This window comes from Stylophora pistillata, chromosome 9, assembly GCF_964205215.1.
Source record: "Stylophora pistillata chromosome 9, jaStyPist1.2, whole genome shotgun sequence".
NCBI classification, from domain to species: domain Eukaryota; kingdom Metazoa; phylum Cnidaria; class Anthozoa; order Scleractinia; family Pocilloporidae; genus Stylophora; species Stylophora pistillata.
Window position 1 is genome coordinate 29936560 of NC_142527.1, and position 23049 is coordinate 29959608.

The window sequence follows — 23049 nt, forward strand, 5'->3', positions numbered from 1 at the left end:
GAAATATTGTGCTCCGTCTTAAAATTTACTTATCTATGTTGTATCGGTCTTGCCTCTATATTTATATTACATTTAGAACTCGTTGAAGATTTTTCGGCAGAAACTTTCACGCGAGCTTTAAAGCGATTTACAGTTCGGCGAGGCACTCCTATCCTTATTGTGTCTGACAACGCGAAGACTTTCAAAGCAACAAACAAAGCACTTAAGAAACTGTACAACCACCCCGAAGTAACGAGAGAGCTTTCAGATAAGAAAAAAGAGCGGAAGTTTAACTTGGAGAGAGCTCCTTGGTGGGAAGGTCTTTTTGAGTGAATGGTGGGATGTGCGAAACGTTGTTTGCGTAAGGTGTTAGGTAACGCAAGATTGACCTTTGACCAACTGTTCACTGTGTTGATTGAAGTGGAAGGGACTTTGAACTCTCGACCACTAACCTATGACTACCAAGAGGAAGGGGAAAAAATTTTAACGCCATCCCACTTGATTGGACGGAGAATCAAGATAATGCCGGACGAAATCATCGAGGACGAGGAGGAAAGTGAGAGTAGATACACTAAAAGATTCAGATATTTATTTCAGGTATTGTGCCCCCAACTAGTTGTGAAAACTAAATACATTGACACATTAATAAAGCTTTTACTTACTTACTTACTTACTTACTTACGTATTGTGTCCCCTATTGGTTGTGAAAACTAAATACATTGACACATGATAAAGCTTTTACTTACTTACTTACTTACTTACTTACTTACTTACTTACTTATTTGAGTGTTAGGTTAGCACACTCAAATACGTAAGTAGGGGGAGCAGGGTTGGCGTAGTGGTGAGAGCGCTCGTCTTCCACCAATGTATTCCGGGTTCGATTCCCGGACCCGGCGCCATAAGTGGATTGAGTTTGTTGGTTCTCTACTCTGCTCCGAGAGGTTTTTCTCCGAGCACTCCGGTTTTCTCCTCTCCTAAAAAACCGTCATCATTTGAATTTATTTAATTTAGAGTTCATTTGCACTTACACACGACCCCACAAGCTGTTCAGGTTTAAACATTATCGTGTCTAAATAAAGGTATTATTATTATTACACTTTTGGAATAGGTGGAGGCGTGAGTATTTGACTAACTTGCGTCAGTTTCAGCGCAACATAGTTATTTTTGTAAGTGATGACGCAAAGCCTGTACAAGTAGGTGACGTAGTTAAAGTGTACGAGGAAAATAAGAAGCGCGGAGAGTGGAAGATGTCAGCGATAGAAAGCCTTATCAAAGGTAAAGATGAGGTAGTTAGAGGAGCAAACATTCGGGTCACTGCTAAAGAGAAACCCACGCGGATGTCCAGGCCGGTTCAAAGGCTATACCCCATAGAGGTGCGAGGCAATGCCCAAATAGAGACGCCGCGGGAAAGTGTGCAAGGGAACCCAATTGCCCAGCGGCGCAATCCGAGAAGCGCTGCAGCAGTAGATACACGTTGGAAAACAAACTTAATGCTTGACTCGTAGACGAGTCAAAGGGGGAATAGTGTCGTGAAAGTTTGCACGTGCTCATAATAAAGTTTTCCTGTTTCGGTTGTATTTAGTAGTTGATTAAGTAAGCAATTATTTCTTGTCCCCAACATTAATTTGTGGAATGTCAAGGGAAGTATTAACCGGCATTCTGTAATCGAGCCTTCACAAACAATGATGTATTTAATCAAATAGTCCTAGTAAAATCGCATGCATAGATAAACACTATGATTTTCGAGCAAGCCGATGTAACAGGAAATTAGTGGCCACGAATCATTGAAGAACGAGTAAAACAAAACTGGAACTTTGTCAAGTTAGCTTAAATTATCTTACCACTCCGGACTTACGTATCTGGGTGTGTATATCCGTAGCTAATAAAACATAGCTTTTTTTGTAACTCGAAAAAGATGGGGTTGAGAGAGGTCGTAGAACAGAACGTGTAATGTTGGATTGCGAAGAATAAAGTCAAGTTAACTGAAAGTATACAGTCTAAGTCTGTAGAACCAGCGTGTGCAGAGTTTCCTCCTAACGTAATTGAGAAATTCTGCCCGTTTGAGTTTGCATAAGATATCTGGTGACCAACATTGGCCTGACGGGGTGGCCTACTGGATCCGGAAACAGACACTCGATTGCTTATCGACGGCTTTCGATCTCACAGTTTTCCGAAACATTCAAGTCTATTATTTATGGCCATGGCTGACAAAGAGAATTCAAGACGGGTTGATTTCATGTAACGGAGACAGAACGACGAAATATTTACCATATCATGCTGTCGTTTCCCTTTCGAGTAAGCTTTGCTTCTTTCATGGAAGGCATGTTGGTTTTACAGTGGCATGAACTAGTGTTCTCGATGTTATAACATAAAAGACTTTTAAAGGACGGTTCTTTTACTCTTCTTTTGTTTTGGGTTATTATAATTTTTATTTATCAATTTTGCAACAAAAGCTTATCAATAGCAAGCCTCCTGATCAACAACCGGGTTGAATGCAACAACCAATTTGTAAAACCAAGGCCGGCAAAAAGAAGAGACTGAGAAGGAAAAAGTAAATATTTGATCCAGGCCTTGCATTTTGCGCTTGGAGAATCGGTATTTTTCTCTTTCTCCCCTTTGTGCTCTGACTATGCAAACTTATGCAGACTGATCATAAAATCAATTGACCAATTTGTCAGCGAAAATTACCGAGTTACTGGTCAGCGGCTCGCATGATCGACAAACTAAAAGTACTAGAAGCGAGACGTGGTTAGCCTCCTCCGCAGGCAAACTTTCTCTTCCTGTCTCACTGGTCTCACCGAGAGCGAAGGGCGAGAGGACTGGATCGAGTGCGAAGTGCGAAGGAGACTGAGGCGAGCGCTCGGTCCAATCCTCTCGCGCTTCGCGCCTGTGAGATACACGAAGCCCATAAAGTTGCCTGCGGAGGAGGCTGACGTGGTCAGAGCTTTCCAGATAGAGACAACTATAAGTGAACGCTTCTTTCATTTCCTTAGAGAGAGCTTCGGTAAGAGTGAAGCAAGAAAAAGGATAAAAAGATTCAAATCTCGGCCCTCTTAATCATAGCTTCTGTTACTTTTGCATTATTGGCAGATTATAGTTGAAGTACTGAAATTTGAGACGATAACAGGAAACAGACGTATGCAAGTTATGGTTGGCCTTCGAATGGGTGTCAACCGCAGGAAAAAACACAGTGATTAGGGACGTCCACTTGAATAACTATTCTCCATTTCAACTGTATGGTGGAAAGATTTGCTTGATATAATTTCACCAAGGTGTCTTTTCTCTTGAAATGATGGGATCGTTTGTTTCAGTATTAGAGTTCTAATGGGTGTCCGCTGACTGGTAACTCGGTTATTACTCTGTGAGTAGATTTATGTAACAAGTTTAAATGCTATTTGTTCTACAAAAATTTAAGCTGTTATAGTGGTCATGACTCTCTCTAGAATCTAATTATTCGAGATAACATTTCTACGAAGAGGAAAATGCGTTAAGTGTCCACATTGCAGCTATTTGACCGCCAGCAGTTCTACTGTGATGTGACTGAACCTTTGAATGATTACGTGCGCCTGACAGCTTTCCAAAAGATATGGTTTCTGATTGGTTCAGGCCTCGATGACATATTGACCTCCTTCCTTGTAGATGTTGAGGTTTTTCAAAGTGGAAACTGTGATCTTCTCGGGCTGTTTGTTCTAACGAGAGAGTAAAATGATTTTGTATTTAAAAACGAAACGGGGCTCCTTACGTCGCAGAATTAACCATAGAAATCAAGTCATAACAATACCGTTGGGTCAGCTTGTTTTAGTCGATTAAAGATTACGTAAATCCTAAACACAAATATACGAATAAAGGTGGTAAGTTTCTTAAGAGACTATAGTGCTGCGTCGGTGGGTGAGTATAAAAAGATAATTTTGTTTTATCAACTGCGTTGATTATATAAATTTTGCACCGTAAAGAGTTTCAAAGCTGACGTCTCGAGCGTTACCCTTCATGAGAGCAAACCATTGATCTGAACTCTTAGATAATAATAGGGCAGATTTTAATTTTTCTTTTTATCTTACCCCTGCATTTCTCTTTCGAGGTCTCTTCATTTGACCTTCTCCCAAGTCGGTCCCTGGTTTCACATCCTCAATAGTCTCGTAAATATTTTCAGGTTCCTCGGTGGCAGCTGGCTGGATTTCGGCGGTGCTTGCGTCTGGTTTGGCTTTCTCAGCTTGCTTAACGAAATCTTTTCGACCCTAAAGAATATCGGTTGGTTATACACCAGTTAAAATTCAAAATTTGAACAAACAATTTGAAAAGTTATAATGGTCACAGTTCACCCATTTTCACACAGCTCTCTTGGTCTAGCAGAAAGTCATTTCTTCAACATTGTTTTTGTTGAGTGTTGATCACTTTATCAAATCAGGCAAATTCTTCAAATCTCACAGAATGCTCGTAGGGAACCCAAATACTGAGTGAATCTCGCTTGCGCGGAAAACTCGTGTTTTATCAGGGAGAGCAAATACAGTCACTGGCTCCGGTTGTACGAGGGATGGATAAAAACAATGCTGGACGCTGGACTAAATTACTACCCCTCGGGTAATTGTTCATAAAACAGCCCACACTATTCCCCGGGTTGCGTTGTATCCTGTGGATTAAGTTCCTAGTACAAGCCTTGGGTCTGTTTACGATTAATTTTTAATTTCTTATGATTTTTTTTTTTTTACGCGCTTTCTATTGTATCATACTCTTAAAGTGTCACACGGTGTGACTTTTTATATAATAAAGGAAAATTGTTCACAACCGGCTTCAGTCTTTTTTTAGCTCTCAACTATTAATTAGGAGAGACAGTTTCTTTGAGAAATAAGAAAAAAAACCCTTTCCACCCTAACATCAGTTTGCATATTCTCCATACTGTTCCCCACACACTTCCTAAGGTGCTGACAAGGAGAATTTGTTTAACAATCAAGAGCTTCTTTAGTTCCTTATCATTTTCTATATTTTCGTGGCCTTAATAATTAATAATAAATTAATAATAATAATAATTAAAAATAATTCAGGGGTGATACCGTCGGGAGAAATCAGATATTAGTCACTCTTAGGGTTTAAAGGATTAACACAACTGTTCTGTTCATTCGTTATGATTTACAAATAATCTTTGTTTTTTTTTATTTATGTGCCTTGTTATACCGCCCTGAGTATTCAAGTAAAGCTTACCTCTCTTCCAAAGACAAACATGGCTATGGCCTGAAAAGAATCGGACAAAAGGTTGGCGAGTGCAACCTTACTATGCGGAGCTAGTTGATAATTAATAGGTGTTGGCACCATTATCAGCACGAAAGTGTGCTATTACAAAGCATTAATTCTGCTTTGTGATATTTGAAAATGAAAAGTAAAATAGGTAGGAAGGAAAGGAATAGAATGAAGAAAACATGGATAACAGAGGAAGAAATTTAAATGATGAAAAGTCACCGCAATGAGTTCCTGTTCAACAGGACTTGATGATTCCGGAGCGATGCTTGTTGATTGAAGGTGATAAAATGAAAAGAAGAAGAAAAGGATGGATGGATGGATGGATGGCAAGAAAGAGGTTACCTTTCTGTAACATCAAGAAATGATTAGATTTTCTAGTCTTCTCGGATGGGGACGAATAAATGGAGGTCCCGTCTCCTGCAGGGTTAGGGGCAGGAGACGTTAATTTCCCACGCACGAGATTACTGTGTGATGGATATCCTCCCCTGGGGGGGTGGGGGGGTAACAGGACTCCTGTTGATACCAGTGCTTACTACACTGAAGGAGCTATCCTGTATAAATATAGATGTCTACTCTACTCTAATGTAAAATGACGTGTGGTTTACCTGCAAGACAACGAAGGTTGTCAAGACATACTGTTCCGTGAATCGCTCCTTCTCGACAGCTTGATAGGCAAATGTACAAGTCAGACCGAAAAATGCCAGAAAGATGGCGTCCTTGATCACACGGAATCTGCCAAGAAAGAAACCTGCACATGGAGTCCTTATTACGCTTACTAACATTCATGAACTGTGACATTTTGATTTCATTTTGGTGATGAAACATCCTAGAAGAGAGGGTCGTCCAGTTTGGCAAATCTGAATGCGTTCAAGCGCGTACCATGATCACATTAAGATATTTTTAATCATTTTACACATTTTTACAACCTTTATAATAATTTTATAACCTCTATAAGATACAATGAAATATATGAAGTTCATATATTTTGTACTGCGGTATTAGATATATATGATGCACGATCCTCGCAGTAGATAGCGCTATTTAAGCAATAGCGAAAATCAGACCTGAAAAAAATCAGGCCTGTACGGGATTCGAACCACTGACTTCTGCGATACTAGTGCAGCGCTCTACCAATTGAGCTAACAAGCTGAGCTAACAACAATGGTTCGAATCCCGTACAGGCCTGATTTTTTTCAGGTCTGATTTTCGCTATTGCTTAAATAGCGCTATCTACTGCGAGGATCGTGCATCATACGTATCAAATACCGCAGTTCAAAATATATGATTTTCATATATTTATTCTATCTCATTTATCACTTTCACGGGTTCATTACGAATCAACTTAACGGCCTGCTCTCAGTTGGCTTGTTAGCTCAATTGGTAGAGCGCTGCACTAGTATCGCAGAGGTTAGTGGTTCGAGTCCCGTACAGGCCTGAATTTTTTCAGGTCTGATTTTCGCTATTGCTTAAATAGCGGTATCTACTGCGAGGATCGTGCATTATACGTATGGAAATATATGAAGTTCATATATTTTGTACTGCGGTATTAGATACATATGATGCACGATCCTCGCAGTAGATAGAGCTATTTAAGCAAGTAGATAGCGCTATTTTAGCGCTATTTAGATCCTCGCAGTAGATAGCGCTATTTTAGCGCTATTTAGGCTTGTTAGCTCAATTGGTAGAGCGCTATTGCTTAAATAGCGCTATCTACTGCTAGGATCGTTCACCATATGTATCTAATACCGCAGTTCAAAATATATGAACTTCATATATTTCATTGTATCTGATTTATCACTTTCACGGGTTTATTACGAATCAACTTGACGGCCTGCTCCCAGTTGGCTTGTTAGCTCAATTGGTAGAGCACTGCACTAGTATCGCAGTGGTTCGAATCCCGTACAGGCCTGATTTTTTTTTTTTTTTCAGGTCTGATTTTCGCTATTGCTTAAATAGCGCTATCTACTGCGAGGATCGTGCATCATATGTATAACCTCTATAGCTGTTAGACTTTAAGAATGATCATACCTCATCTGTTCGTAGTCATAATTGTTTCGAACGTCTTCAGTTGGGATGAGAAGTTTCAGCAAAACGGCCATGTTGAACTGAGACGTAAAGAATCATTAAAAAAAAAATCAGCAAGTAAACGAGAGGAAATTAATTTTCCGAACCAGAAACATAATTTCAGCTTGCGAAACAAGCTTCATTTTTTTGCATTTCTCAGGGTCCGTGTCTTTCAATGAAAAAGACCTCAGGGAAGTGATATTGGAATTAAGAAGCTTGTCAGGTTCTGTATGAATTAAATTATTTGGAAATTATTTGTAACAAGAGGCGGGGAGTGGGAAGGGGGAGGGGGAGGGGGAGGGGGAAGGGGGAGGGGGAAGGGGGAGGGGGAGGGGGAGGGGGAGGGGGAAGGGGGAGGGGGAAGGGGGAGGGGGAAGGGGGAGGGGGAGGGGGAGGGGGAAGGGGGAGGGGAAGGGGGAAGGGGAAGGGGGAGGGGAAGGGGGAGGGGGAGGGGGAGGGGGAGGGGGAGGGGGAGGGGGAGGGGGAGGGGGGAGGGGGAGGGGGAGGGGGGAGGGAAACTTGTCTCGTACCCAGATCCTACCGGCTCGTATGTTACTTCTTACCCAAAAGCAAAATAAAATACTTACCAGGGCGATAATAATAACGGGACCAGCATACCCCCACATAGCACTGCCTGTTGCTGCTTCCCAACAGCTGTAAGAAGCGAACGATAAGAATAAAAAAAAATCGTCAGACCGCTTTCAGACGAGGCCACTTAAAAAACCTTGTGTGTCAGTTTATTCCAATATGAATTATTTTTGTTCCTACAACATTTTGACATCAACAATGATTTGCAACCTAAGTTGTGGTTATTCATCGTGGTACATAGCACTCAAAAGAGCAATGTAATCGTTTGTCTCAGGATGTGGTCACTTGAGATGTGGATCGAGGCGTTTCGACTGCATACAGATAATTTTCTTCATTTCTAACCTTTAAACTTCCAGATTTAAACTATTTGGGTATTATCATTAACTCAACGCTAGATTAAGGGATTGTGAAAAGTTATGGCAGTATTCAAGTATTTAAAGTGCTTACACGTCATCAGGGTTCTTGAGATCAATCTGCACACCAATAGCAATAAGAGCCAGTAGCGTTGGCAATCCTGCAATTAACAACAAGACACACAATAATGCTTGCTGTAATTGCTGTCTAAATCTCGTACCCAGTTCCCAAAGAGTCAACCATTTACTTGTCGTTTTGTGAGGTCACCTCTCGGCAAGCCAGGTAAAATAACATTCTATCCCTGAAGTTGGGGTATTGATGTTAATAATAATAATAATAATAATAATAATAATAATAATAGAACTACTTATATAGCGCTTATCCAGACCTGATCTAAGCGCTTTACAAATAGAAATATACATATTGAATTAATTTTTAAAAGTAAGTCTTAAGTTTACGTTAACAGAGATTTAAATATTCACAAAAAACGGTTGTCTAGGATCTAGGCGCTAGACATGGATAAGAAGAGAATTCTAACATATTAAAATAATTTTTAAAAGATAAGTCTTAAGTTTATGTTTAAAGAGATTTAAATTGTCACAAAATTAAATTGTTCGCAATAATTGTTGAAGTTCGTTCATACAGTTGTTCTTCCCAACTATTAAAAGTGTAATTCGTTTTCGTTAAAAAACGGCAGCGAACACTTTTAAGTCCTACCCCATCCAATCACTACGTAAACAATCTCGATGTTGAGATTTGAGGCAAAAATCCTCTTGATCTTTCCATGGATCCTGAGACCGTGGAGAAGAAGCCAGCAAAACTCTGCCAACACGGAGAGATATACGGTGAAGGCCAGGAAACCACACAGTGTCTGAAGAACAAAAAACAGCGCAATAAACTTTTGAATTCAAGTTATTAATTGCAAGAAATATCCACTTAAAGCATGGGATAGTTCTTTCTTTTTATGAGGGTGGCAACGGGTTTATAAGAGACGTGTGACCAAGACAAAAATTAATGTGACGCGTGAACTTTCCAGAAAGGCGAGCGTGATTCGTCAATTTATGAACCAGCGTGAGGCGTCTCTTGAAGAATACTTGACCCGTGAAAACCTCAACAATACCCTGAAATCTTGTGAACAAGAAAAGAAATTTTAAGATTTCCCTTTATATACTTGACCCTTGAATTTCTCTAAAATTCGCGCGGGAAACGGGATTAGCCCCCCCTCCCCTCCCCCCTTGCTACCCTCGTTTATCTGCAAAATGGCCATCGCAAAAACTCTACTCTGACATCAGTATTCCTCTTGAATAATCGTTGTGACATCTGACAGAGAGAGCATGGGAGAGAGAATGTTCTTAATACCTGCTGAGCCTTAACGTGTGCACCAATCAGAAACACGCACTGCATGACGATGATGGCGGCGCACATGTTGATACGCATGACTTCTCCTCCGTGAATTTCACTTTGAAAAAAAAAAACAGAGGGAGAATCTTTTAACTTTTTTAATTGAACTGGATTGTAGAACTATAGCCAGCTTGATAAAAATTACTCCGCAGAAAGCTTTCCAACATTTTCACTAACAAACCAAAATCCTGAGTTGGGAGAGAAATCCACTCACACTTTCCAGGCGATGTGTACAATAGCCAGGATGAGGATGAAAAATGAAATTCCAATTCCAATATAGGTATTCGCCAAGAGTTTGAGTTTTTGAGACTCTACCTAAAAAAAGAAGAAACAAATCAAGGACATATGTTTGGGTTAGACATTATTAAACTATTTTTATTTTAATTTTTCTTTTCCCCATGCTCCTCTTCACAATCATCATCGTCATCATGTACAGCGTCATCATCGACGTCTTTTGTATCATCTTCATCTTCTATGTCATTTACCATAATCGTCATTATCGTCTTACCATCCTACCCCATCGCCCTCATCGTCATCATCGACGTCTTTCGTATCATCGTCATCTTCCATGTCATTTACCATAATCATCATTATCATCTTACCATCATCCCCCATCGCCCTCATCGTCATCATCGACGTCTTTCGTATTATCGTCATCTTCTATGTCATTTACCATAATCATCATTATCATCTTACCAACCCTAATCATCGTCTGCGTCATCGTTTCCGTTGTCATCGTTGTGGTCATTGTAATCCTCATCTTCAAAACAGGCCATCATTGTCATCACTGTTGTCATCGTTTGTGCCGTCATCATCAGCATCGTCGTTATTTTTTATCAACGTCATTGCCAACATTGTCAGTTATCGTCATCGTTATTGTCATAACGATGTCAGTTATAACTGATGAAAACAAAGTTTCTATTACCTTTTCTTTTCCCACCACAGCAAACAGGCCTTTCTTGTTACAGGCACAAGATGTGTGTGTAAGATTTGTTTTCGCAACTGAACAACCGCTCCTTGTCCAGCCGCCTTTTGGTTGAAGTTTACTTAAACAGATTAAAAAGAAATAGATTAAATAAACAAAAATCCGAGAGGTTTCAGTTCGAAAATTTTGGTTGGAATGCGGCTGTTTTTGTTTAAAGTTTTCGCTTGATTGTTATTCATAATGTGTTATTCATAAATTTAGTGTGAATTTTCTAGCAGCAACAGTATAGGAATGCATGCAGGTTGAATTGGCAAACCACGCGAATTCTAAATCTTATTTTCTATGGAGACTTATCACTTGGTATTGTTAAAATTAGTGCTTCTTGGAGAAATCTAATGTTTTGGTTACTTGGCACACTTAGTGATTTTTATTTAACATAACTAACGACGCTCCCGATGAATGTGACTTGTGGTGGAAGTGGAAGTCGACTTACTGATCAGAATCGTCCGTGGGCTCGTTCCTAGAGAATGTGAAACACTTGTTTAGAAGGACTTGATTATTTATTTTACTTTCTTTCTTTTTTTTTTTGTACTCAACTTTAATTGTACAGATCTTAATATACCAATTGTAGATAAATTAGCAATTAAAATTTTAAAAAATCCAAAAAAATCACAAGATCTGAATAATTTGGTCAGTTTGTACAGAATACGAGGATTCCATATAAAAATAAACTGCCTCAATTAAAAAACATATCTAATATCTATATATATATACATAAAAAAATTATACAAGTTCGCTCAAATAGTATGAAATATCATGACAATATATTATTCATAAATTGTAAAAATCTATCCATATTTACGTTAAATTTATTAAGACAACACTTCTTAATACTGTTCTTAAAGGATGAGAAATGCTCAATAGTTCTGATATCTAATGGTAGGCAATTCCACAGGTCTACAATACGATTGAAGAAAGAAAACGTAAAAACATCAGTTTGGGTGTCTTAAAATTTACATATGACAAAACATTGAGATCAATATAACCTTTCAGGCACTTAAAGAAAATACAAAGATCCAATATCTCTCTTTTATGAGGTAAAAGTTTCAGTTGGACAAGTCATGATTTACTAACTTTGCTTCTTTGTTCCAGGACACGCAAATCTTTTCTCCGTCGTAGATAGTAGGAAAGAGTTTCTCGTGCTGGATAAAAAAAACACACACACACACACACACAAAACAAAACCAAAAAAACCAGTAAATAACCTTACAGGGTTCAACTTCCCTGAAACACCCCTCATAGTTATTGGCTCGACTGAGACTGGGACTGAGTTTGAGACTGAGTTTGGGGCAGCACTGGGACTGAGTTTGGGACTAGCACTGGGACTGTAACACTAGAGGAATCGTGTAATAATAATGAAGTTTATATGTTTCCCTTTAATAAATAAGAAACAGGGCACGTACACCTGAGGTGTAGGAGCTCCCCCTAAACCAAACCCTTGATGTTGAAAGAAAAATTACCCATTTGTAAAAGGAACTCCAATTAAAAATTTTGAAAGCTAATTAAAACAACGGATTTGGACAACTGCAGCGCCAAGTTTAAGAAGTGTAGGCTATTTTTTTTTTTGAGACGCTGTAATACGTTTCAGTTTGCAGCACGGCAAGGAACTTCCAATGTTCTTACCATAATATGTTCAAAATGTAAAACGATTCTGTTGTCACCATCAAGTGGAAGACTACGGTCCATCTGGGCAATCATTAACCGGGAGATAATAAATACTTTGTCTTCAAAGACGCATTCATTGTCAATGGTTCGGCTAAAAATGAAATAGACAAAGTTAGTGTTAGTCTAACCCTGAAAACCAGCTGGGGTAACTTGAATAATTCCTGCTACGTTGAAGCAAACTTTTCTAATGGAAATCAATCGTTATTTACTGATAGATTAGGCAACGTTTTGTTGCACAACAAGTACCTTCCTGGAGAACACGTGGTGGCCGTACCAAGCGGATAATGAGTGTCGTTCACTGTTGGACTGTATATCATAACTAGTGCTGCAACATGCTGCTGGACGTACTCTGTAACTTTAATTTGTAAAAACAATGATAAATAACAACAGATTTTTGAAAGAATATAAGTTTGAAAGCTCTGCTGTATTATATTAAATAAGTTGAAAACGATGATCTTGAATAAAGGGCGCTTGAAGCAACACTGCGGTAGTCGAGTTTTTAAATTTCCACGCGGGAGAGACAAGGCACATTCAGCAAGTGAATAACATCACCGCGCGTGCCCACCCCGTATCCGCAAGTGCGTGTGCGTATGTCCAGTTTCGGCCCCAAAGGGACGATTTTTCTCAGACTTCTCAGCCCCACAGATCATGGCTCTGTGTGAGTAGAAATTGTATGATATTCGACTAGCTGGTTCAACGAATGGAGTATTAGAACACGATAGGCGATGAGTTTCAACCTAAAATGGTCTCGTACCCAGTGTGTTCCCCTATCCCAATTTTCAAGGGAGAAGCCCGATGGACGAAGTAGGCCCAAGAATTAGACAAATAACTTCGGTCCTAGTTCCCTCGCATGATAGTGAAGGAAAAATGGTTGGTTTGGGCGACGTGTTCTGGTTTTTTCCCAAGTCAGTAGAGGAATATACTCCTGCCGGGTAAATCGTCTTCGATGTCTTTCTATTATAAACAATTATTGGATGAGGTTTTTGTGATATCCGGAATAATCAAGGTCGAGGTAAGTGTTATTCAGCCTCAGCCTTCGGCTTCGGCTGATAACACTAAACGAGACCTTCATTATACCGGATATCACAAAAACCCCAACCAATAATTGTTTTATTATACATTGTTTTAAAGAAAATAACGCAAAACGCGTTATCGCAGCGAACACAGCTTATTTTTGAACACAGCTTATTTTTGAACACTTAAAAATGTACAACTGTGTGGTGAACAAATTTTCACTTGGGCTAATTCCTTTTTGTCATGTGGCTCCTGGATATTTTTCTCTTTAAAATATTCGTAGAACAGTTCCTTCGCCACTTTTGTCGATCTTTTAGTATTTTTCGAATCTTTATCTTGAAGTAATTTCTCAATTTCTCGCTGGGTCGATGAAGCGAATCGAGAAACCATTCTTACTTCGCTGTCCGTGAACTTGACATTGCTCCACCGGAAATCATGCTTTGCGCGCGCAACCTACAGATTATTCACTAATCTGTACTGTTTCCCAGAATTAACTGTGGGCGTTAGCCAATGAGAAGACAGATGGTGACTACAATGTATAATAATAAAGATAGTTGTACATTTATGTACCTTACTCGTAGAGCGCCTTGTTCACGTGCCTAAATCATTTAACTTGTACATAAATCATTTAACTTGTAATCATTTCGCTTGTTACATCAGCTAACTCTTCGATATTTTTCGACACGCACCTGAGAACACTTCTCTAAGGTCACAAATCTCAGTCAAGTGTTTTGAATTTGCCATTTATCTGGCCTTCCCTCCTTACTAGTGATTTGTGTAATCAGATATGAACTTCATATTTTCATATACGATTAATATATGAACTTCATATATTCATCGTATCTGATTTATCATCACGGGTTTATTACGAATCAGTTTAACGGCCTGCTCCCAGTTGGCTTGTTAGCTCAATTGGTAGAGCGCTGCACAAGTACCGCAAAGATCAGGGGTTCGAATCCCGTACAGGCCTGATTTTTTTCAGGTCTGATTTTCGCTATTGCATAAATAGCGCTATCTACTGCGAGGATCGTGCATCATACAATTTGTGTAATCTTCGATTATCATATATATAGTTATAACGGTTTTTTTTTTTCAAACGCTCATGCAAAACATGAGTTAAGAAAATAGTGTCATAATTTATAAACTCAAAATTATTGTACTCTTTTCTAAATTACAACAAAAATACTGCGCATGATTCAAACTGAATTTGAAGTAAATATTATGACATCATATTTTACCTATTTTCTTGGTCTCCCACACAGCTAGGAAACCTTTGTAGGTTTTATCTTTATCGGACGTAAACTGAATTGTAAGGTTTCGCCCCGTAGACTCATAGTCGATGAATGGCCTTTGCTTTCCACAAAACCGCTTGTTCATTTGTAAGTCCTCTATTGCATTCCCTCCGTCAAAAAACTCCATAAAATCATAGAAACACTTCTTATCTTTTTCCAAATAAAATTCCTCGATAAGCAGTTTTACGGTATGATTGACAGGTGCCTGTAATACCCATGTACATATCACATTATTTGGATAATTGTCAGGAAAGCTAGGAGTCGTGATGTTCCCACCAGATGTTAAAAAGTGGCTGCAATCTGTGAAGCAAAACAGGAGTAATACAAATGTTATCAGCAGTTTTGATGAGAAAGGCTCTCCGGCTAATCGTTCTGCTGTTGCCTAAGAGGCTTCGTCTGTTGCTTTCCTAAGCGAAAACAGAAGTGCCACCAAACAAAGCGTATATTGAAAATGAAAAAATACTTGTTTTATTAAGAGGGACTGGATTTATTTTTAGTTTAAAATGGTCCTCTTTTTTTTCGAGTGATTAGAGATGAAAATAAAAGAGAGAAAAATTGATACTGTGAAAAGCAGGGGCTTAACTTTTCTTACATACCAAAATGGATGAACTATCAATTATCGAAAGCCGGAACTTTGTTACATTTGTATCGTAGAACTTCCAATTTCGAGCTCCAGGCTCACAACCAAATGACTCACCAAAGAGAAAAAAGGGAGGGAGAGGGGGAATAAAAGTTTTTGAATACTTGTCATTCTTGTTAATAGGTTTGTTTCCAAGCAAGGGTTATGAGGACGATTTTATGGTATAGAACTTCTACGATTAATTCTGTACGCTATGAGTAGTCAAATATTTTGAATTTTTTGGTGGATTTTTCGGAAAATTACTGCATTATCGATCAGTGCAGGGTGCTTGGATTTTACTCGGCTCTTCTTACTGCATTTCTTGATTTCTTTGTCATCGCCATGACATATACCGCCGTGCTGGGATCCACCTGAGGAAGGCTGGTTTGGCCAGCCGAAATATAGTGTTCCGTTTTAAAACTTATCTACGTTGTATCGGTCTTTCCTCTATATTTAAAACTAGACTGCAATATGGCGGTCAGCGGTTTTAATGAATACTTTCATTTTTAGGAGTGACCAATAGGCCTTTTGCAGTTAGAGATCACGTGCTTAGATACTGCATAGCAACGCCATACTGGAGAGCAAGCACTCCAGTGGTCTCAGACAAAATAGAGATCACAGAGGTCTGCGTTCAAACAAAGAATACAGCGGATAACAAGTTAAAGGGTATCCCAGTTCGAGAAATCTTGTAAATTTTAATCAACAGCTTCCTTGGAGTGTATCAGCGAAAAACGAATTTTGGTGTGATTTTGCTGCTGATACACTCCGGGGAAGCTGTTGATTACTTCTTACTGTGCGATGAAGGATGATGCAGCATTTGAAACTCATGGAAGTCGTCATTCTCGTCCTCTTCTGCGCCATCTTCTCTTTTTCTTAAGTTGGTGCTCTTCGACCGAGTGGCTTGAATAAAGAGATGAAAACCAAATTTTCGGAAAACTCACATTATCAGATTCCACAGAGAAAAAGCCAGGGGTGTACGGGAAGGTTCACCAGAGTAGGAGGAAGGTGGGGTGTGGCGCCGTTGCCTTATTGGATTTTCGAAGGAAACGAGGTGTTTTATCATATTCATGAAATATCACTCTTTCAAACCAGAGGGGACGGGACCACATGCACCATTAGAACCCTACCCCTCCCTCCTCAATGAGCTACACTTTAGAAAAAATGACCCCATCCTATTTTTAGGAGATGTTTGATACCTGGGAGGACACCCACTGTTGTTGAGATGAATTAACATTTTTTTCACACATAAGTATTGAATTGTTACTTGATTGCAGAGACTAAAGCATTTACTTTCTCAAGTCACCCTTAAGAATTGCCATTTACCATTAATTACGATCCACGGGCAGTCAAATTTGAGTGTCACGTAGTCCGAGAACTTTGCCAGTGTTCGACTAGTCTCCTTATCGGAGCGATCAGGAATGGCTGTCGATCTTTCTTTGTGGCAGTCAAGCTTCTCTATCACCAATACTAATTAGGAACATTGAAAATTGAAGTTAATATTTGCAGCTGTAAGTGTCGTGCGAGTCATGATACCACGTGTGGGAGGAAGAATGGTACTCATATGTTCAGAATCTGCATCTTGATAGCGGGAAGCTGGGCTCTATTACCGGCCGTTTTTCGAGAACCGGAGCCCGCGCTCCTTCCCAGGGAGGAACGAGACCGGACTCGAAAGAGTGGCGGAAATCGAACCTATAGGAAAGCTTGAACCCTTCAAAATTGAAGAGTGATTAGCAGTGAGTTTCTCCTATCAGTATCACTGTAAAGTCATGAGAATGAAAGAAATGATTGCCAACTAAAGGAGCTCTTGACTCTTTTACTGAAAAACAAATTCTCCCCGTCCGAGAACTAGAGGAAAAGTGGAGAAAACAATTTGGAGAATATGCACATCAGCAGTGTTGTTAGCGGGGCGTGGAGAGTTAATGAGGATATACACACGGTTATAGCTCTAGTAAATCGGGGAAACATTGCCACTTGATTGTTCTAAATAAAACGTTCCTTCTTATATATTTTCTTTTAAGGTAGTAATGGGAAAGGAGACTGCCATAGCTTATAAACTCGAAGTATTAATGCAAACAAAATCCTCTCACCAAAACCCAAGCCTTTTGTGGCGTTAAAGAAGTCGCCGGTTGCATTTCCTGTGTTGTTGAACTCCGTTAATATATTCTGGGTCTGCTCCATCATTTTTGCCAGCATGTCAATAACAGTAACATCCCTAGGCTCGGATCTTGTCGGGTCGATTTCCTTATGGATTTTTCCATTAAGCTGAAAGGCAGATGATTCGGGAAATACAATGAGTTGGTATGTACACACATTGGTGACAAGACAGTCAAAGTTTTGTTTAGTCCTTGCTGAGATATGCCAAAGATTTACGAACAAAAATATTTACGAACAGAAAAATAGAAATGTAATGAACGGTGCTCAAATTGGGCGAAGTCGTCCCTAAATTATTAAGTAATCCCACTCCGGCATTCTATAATTTTACGCTTTTGAAAGAAAATTGAAGACAGCAGTATCTTCTGGTTCACTGTGGCTAGCCACTGCTCTTAACGACTTAACTAACATGCGTGACGAAGACAGAATTTCTCCTTACAATATCAATACAATATCAAGCAGACGAGTGATGAGAATAAAGAAAAATATCAATTAGGGGCTTATTAGTTGATCAAATACCAATTCTCCAAACTAACATCGTGAGATTTGTATGGCAGACAGTAAGGAGAATTACTGATGAGATCTAGCCACTCTCATGTAATATCTCTTTTGCAAAGATATATTGCCGCTAGGAGAATTACTGGTGAGATCTAGTCACACTCCTGTAATATCTCTTTTGCAAAGATATATTCATATGATGCACGATCCTCGCAGTAGATAGCGCTATTTAAGCAATAGCGAAAATCAGACCTGAAAAAAATCAGGCCTGTACGGGATTCGAACCACTGACCTCTGCGATACTAGTGCAGCGCTCTACCAATTGAGCTAACAAGCTGAGCTAACAACAATGGTTCGAATCCCGTACAGGCCTGATTTTTTTCAGGTCTGATTTTCGCTATCGCTTAAATAGCGCTATCTACTGCGAGGATCGTGCATCATATGTATCTAATACCGCAGTTCAAAATATATGAACTTCATATATTTTATTGTAACCAAAGACATATTGCCGCTAGGAGAATTACTGATGAGATCTAGCCACCCTCCTGTAATATCTCTTTTGCAAAGGTATATTGCCGCTAGGAGAATTACTGAAGAGATCTAGTCACACTCCTGTAATATCTCTTTTGCAAAGATATATTGCCGATAGGAGAATTACTGATGAGATCTAGTCACCCTCCTGCAATATCTCTTTTGCAAAGATATATTGCCGCTAGCTTGTTTTGTAAAATACTAAACCTCACTCGAACTGCAACGTTATTATCATTAAAATAAATTCTTCGATAAGACATCTACAGATTATGTTAAAATGAGGAGATCATCAATATTGTATGTTAAGGCAAAAAGTAGACACCTCTTCAACATTGGGTTCCAGCTTATCCTCGAGCTTTTTTGCTGCTTGTTGGAACACATTGTCGCCGTCCTATATTAAAAATAATACATGTTTCGCAATTATGTACAATCTCCAATTCCAAGTGTAGATATGCTCTTTTTACACTCATAAAGAAAGAAATCGCATTTTTTTTCGGTCTCCCGGTCTTTTCAAAATGGATAAATTTGAAAACTTCGGCTGGATGTAGACAGCAGAAAGGAAGCTTTCAAGAACGATATAAATTCAACTGGTAATTTTTGGAACAGTTTTTTTTTCCCAAGCCATGTAGGACGTATGTGCCCCTATTCGTTTCAACGTTTTGTTTTAAAATATATCCAAATCAATAGATATCGACAAAAAAGAGTATTAAGAAGGAAAATCTAAAACTTTGGGATGGATGGGTAGAAATTTCTGTTAATTCATGAAAAGTGATAGCCACTCACATCTGGCTGGCCCACGGAAGAGTGAGCAGAAACTAAAGATGAGGAAGGAATGGGCGTCACGTCCGCGGTTCTGGATGCAAACCCGGATGCTTGAGAAGCACTAACATCAGCATTCCCGGAAACCATTGCATAGCTGGCAGATAAGGTCGGCGAAGGTTCAAGTGCTGAAATTTTCAAATTAAAAGGGGTAGTAGTCTGATACACCACAACCCTTCAGAATTGAACTGGCTATGAAATTATCATATTCATTACATAAATATGAGTGATATAAAAAAAATAACAAACACAAAAAAAATTAATAAAATAGAGAAACGGATCGTCTTTTAACACAATACCAAGTAACGTTTTTATTAGCTTCTGCACAAAAATGTATTTATTTAATCTTTTTCTTCATGAATGATCACCTTGTGGTTTTGACTATGACTTGTTGTATAAATTCTCACCTTCGTTAATAAGTTCATCGATCAATCACTATTTCAGTTCCAATTTCTCTTAGAGTTTGATTTCTCGGAAATATTTAATTTGTAAATTCCTCGTGAAACTTTTGCCTGTTAGATAGGGCTGATTTACATTCTAATTCAGATGTGAATCGCAGTATTGTTTTATTTCGAGGCCAAAGAATTCTGCTTACATTTCGAAAACAGCGGGACCTCAATCAAACACTGATCACAGTGTGAATTTCTGGGCTTAGCGACCAGGAAAATTTTCCATCGTTATAAAGCAACATGAATTATCAGGACAGTTTCATCAAACGGAAGTTACTAAGTGGAAAAAGAAGAAAAAATAAACCGACATACTTCGAAAAGGGACGAATTACGCTGATAGAAGTCCACAATAATATTCAATAGATGAAAACTTATCGATGCAGACTGGCCATTGCTCCGCCCTGAACCGACTTAAATAAATACTCCACAGGTGAAGAGCTTTTTAAAAATATATATCTTCTGGCAAGAAAGGATGTGCGATTAATGAAAAACACAAGGCGGTTGTATTGAGGAAGACTGAATGAAAAACGAATATCGCCTTCAACAAATATAGCCAACGGAGCTCTCAGTTTTTTCCTTCGTATTTACACCACATAAATGCAGCTATGTAAATGTACTGATATAATGATAACCTGCGTTTTACGGTCTACTACAGCGGCATATTAGTTTCTGAAGAAATACATATTCTAGACGACAGCACTGATTGTGTTTCGTGCGGCACAACTTGAAAATTCAGAGACCCTTCAAAGAATATGTAGCGTTCAGGCGAAAATGATTACGAGAAACTAATAGAAAGAAAATAACCGATAATAACAGTCGTGGTAAAGTCTTAACCGCAAAATTTTAACCACAAAAATTACTTACTGTCCCTATGTAAGTTGCACAGAAGTCTTAATTCTCATAATAGCGAAAGACGTCTTTACACAACAACCTTGGGGCTATACCCAAAATTAATGCTTTTAGGCTAAAAGAGAATTCGTGCAGTTCTTTAATAAGAATCTGTATTTTCCCACGCCCCCAAGGGCTTTAAACACTATTTCAGAGCAAAATATTTGCGGAGAAAAAAGACTGAATTGTAAACGAAACTAAACAACCTGCGCCGCCTGTTAAGAGTAATGTTTCACGATAAACGCTCGAAGCGCAAATAACAAGAGAGCGTTATGAAAACGTTACAATGGAAAAAAATATATAACGACTTAGGAGAGATAAGATCTCTATATACTTTAACTTTTGCAGATTTTTCAAGAGGGGGCAGTGTAAAGCTTATTTACTAATCAGAACGTGGATATAAAACAACCGAAAGATGATTTCGCCAAAAACAAGCTCCAAGCCGCGCTGGACTTTGTTTGAGTCACTTTGAAATAAATTAAATTTTAGCTTTCTCTGTTACATCATAAGGCCAAATGTATGATATTTCAGTATAATTCTAACCATCTGTGGTTATGAAAAACGGCTCGAAAATTTTCGTGGATTGTTACAATTGTCTCTCTTATTTTAATTATAACCCTTCGCGAATAATTTCCATATGACAATGACAGTTTGACGCCACCTGCCTCTGACAGAAAGGATTGATCCAAGAAGCTAAGAAATTTTCAAAACAAAACTCGAATACAGTTTAAGGCCTTTTGCAATGCTACGATGTAAAATTCGCTATCTGATTTGAAACAGGATTTAAAAGGCGCCCGCGAAAGGCAAAGAAGAACTACTAATTGAAAAATGTTCCTCTCATGTTTGCATAAAGAAGTGCTTGTCACAAGACACTGACTTGAGGGCAACAGTTGTTGCTATCCGAATAAAGTTACAAACTTTAGTTAAAACCTCCGCACTTTTGCGGTAGAGACAGAAAAAAAGTATTAGCGGGAATGTCGTTAAGAGTTCGCGTATCTTGGACTTTGTTAACGGGGAAATACGGCAATTTAGAAAGCGTAATTTGTGCGATAACGAGTGGATTAAATTTACCTGACGTGTTGCTAGATAAAACCGGCCCAAAGCATGTATAAAGTAGGCACACAACCTAAGTCAAGTGAAAAACAAAATAAGAAAGATCATAACTCATTTGTGTCTCCACAGGAATACAGATACCTTGCGCTATCGAAGGGATTTGAGAATTTGTTCCTCAATTTACATGACCCGCAGAAACGATCATAATGATAATTTGTCGAAATTTGAGGACCACACTGCTTCGCTCCCAAGTGAAATTAATCCTCCTACCTTAAACAACCCAGGCATTTTCGATCCTTGGGGTTGGTAACGACAAAAATGGTAGATTTTCCCTTCGAAGCCGGTGTGATTGCACCCACAAATACGATAACAACCTTAATTGAACGTCAAACGAATTTCGTCTCGCGGAGAAAGTATGTCAAAAACTAGAGGGCTGCATATTAGCGCTAACAGGCCGCTGTGCATAATTTGACCAAGAACCTATATAATCATAATTTATTAATAAAGGCCGATCTTCATCGAAACCAGAATCTTTTATTAACCTGGTGACGAATGAATGAATAAATGTAATCAAGGCGAAGAAGTGGTTATAGAAGACAGAATTCAATTGGCTGCAAAAAAGCGAGATCTTTTCATTTAGTTTACAAACCCAGGTCTAAACGCAGCGCGCGCAAATTTGTGGGATTATTTGTTATTTGCATTTGTCGAGGCTCACAGAGGAGTGAAACCATCAAGAAGTCCCTGTTGATTTTGTAATTATCGTCACCAAGGAAGCCTTACGCGTGTTTAAAGCCACCTGCTCAAATTCACGAGATCCGATTGGTTAATGAATATACTAATTGGTTAACGAATATAATAATACGTGCTTTGCACGCAGAAAGATGGAGCGAGGCAATACGAACAGCAGTCAAACCTCGGGCATGCGCGAATGCATGCTAAAAAAGAAGATTTCGGTGCGTCAATTTCCCGCGTAAAATTTAAAGGAAAACAAAATGGAAAAGTGGGGTCGCGCAAAATTCGGAAAAAAGATTGACATTTTCATGATAAGTGGCGAGAGGAAACAAAGCAAGAGCAAAAAACGGAGACACTTTTCTAACACAAGGTTTATTTAGTTAAATGTATTCTGTTGATTTTACCATTTTTCTTTAATTTTACCACAAAATTAAACGTTTTTAAAACGCCGTGCCATGCTGCAGGTGTGAAATACTTTGATCTCATTCTTTCCTCTTTATGATTACTATTAGTTATACGACACACCCTCTTTGCAGTTTCGGCAACATTCGCACATGTAAAAATTGTTTTATTCCTGTGTTTTACGAGGCTTCCTGTCAAGCCTGAGACTTCGGTACCATTGTGCAGCGGAACGGACTTTTCTTTCCATCTTCATCCCTTGGGGAGAGGGGGAAAGAACTCTTTGAACGAGTCAGTCACCTCTACCGACAACTGTCCATCGCACCCAGACCTACC

General features: G+C 39.0%; 1 protein-coding gene across 1 annotated transcript; it reads right to left on the minus strand.

The window, feature by feature from the left end:
* Positions 1-2356: 2356 nt before the first annotated feature.
* LOC111332821 (uncharacterized) lies at positions 2357-22039 on the minus strand. Its single transcript, XM_088732768.1, has 23 exons — positions 21853-22039; positions 21601-21655; positions 19157-19320; positions 18696-18764; positions 17281-17455; positions 16517-16660; positions 15986-16093; positions 14521-14874; positions 12515-12623; positions 12227-12359; positions 11678-11745; positions 11037-11063; positions 10544-10664; positions 9833-9933; positions 9577-9676; positions 8935-9088; positions 8311-8377; positions 7863-7929; positions 7240-7316; positions 5817-5943; positions 5176-5205; positions 4038-4214; positions 2357-3668 (listed from the first exon to the last, which is right to left on the minus strand). The coding sequence occupies exons 1-23, from the start codon at positions 21868-21870 to the stop codon at positions 3582-3584; spliced, it is 2532 nt and encodes an 843-aa protein (XP_088588894.1). The 5' UTR covers positions 21871-22039; the 3' UTR covers positions 2357-3581.
* Between the last annotated feature and the right edge of the window lie 1010 nt (positions 22040-23049).

What these genes read in the sequence shown, in the direction of transcription:
- LOC111332821 (XM_088732768.1), bottom strand. An exon ending in TCCTGGAACAAAGAAGCAAA is followed by an intron (nt 11,064 to 11,677) that starts GTTAGTAAATCA and finishes CACATTCTCTAG; the next exon opens with GAACGAGCCCACGGACGATT. An exon ending in TATGACTACGAACAGATGAG is followed by an intron (nt 5,944 to 7,239) that starts GTATGATCATTC and finishes CTTTCTTGGCAG; the next exon opens with ATTCCGTGTGATCAAGGACG.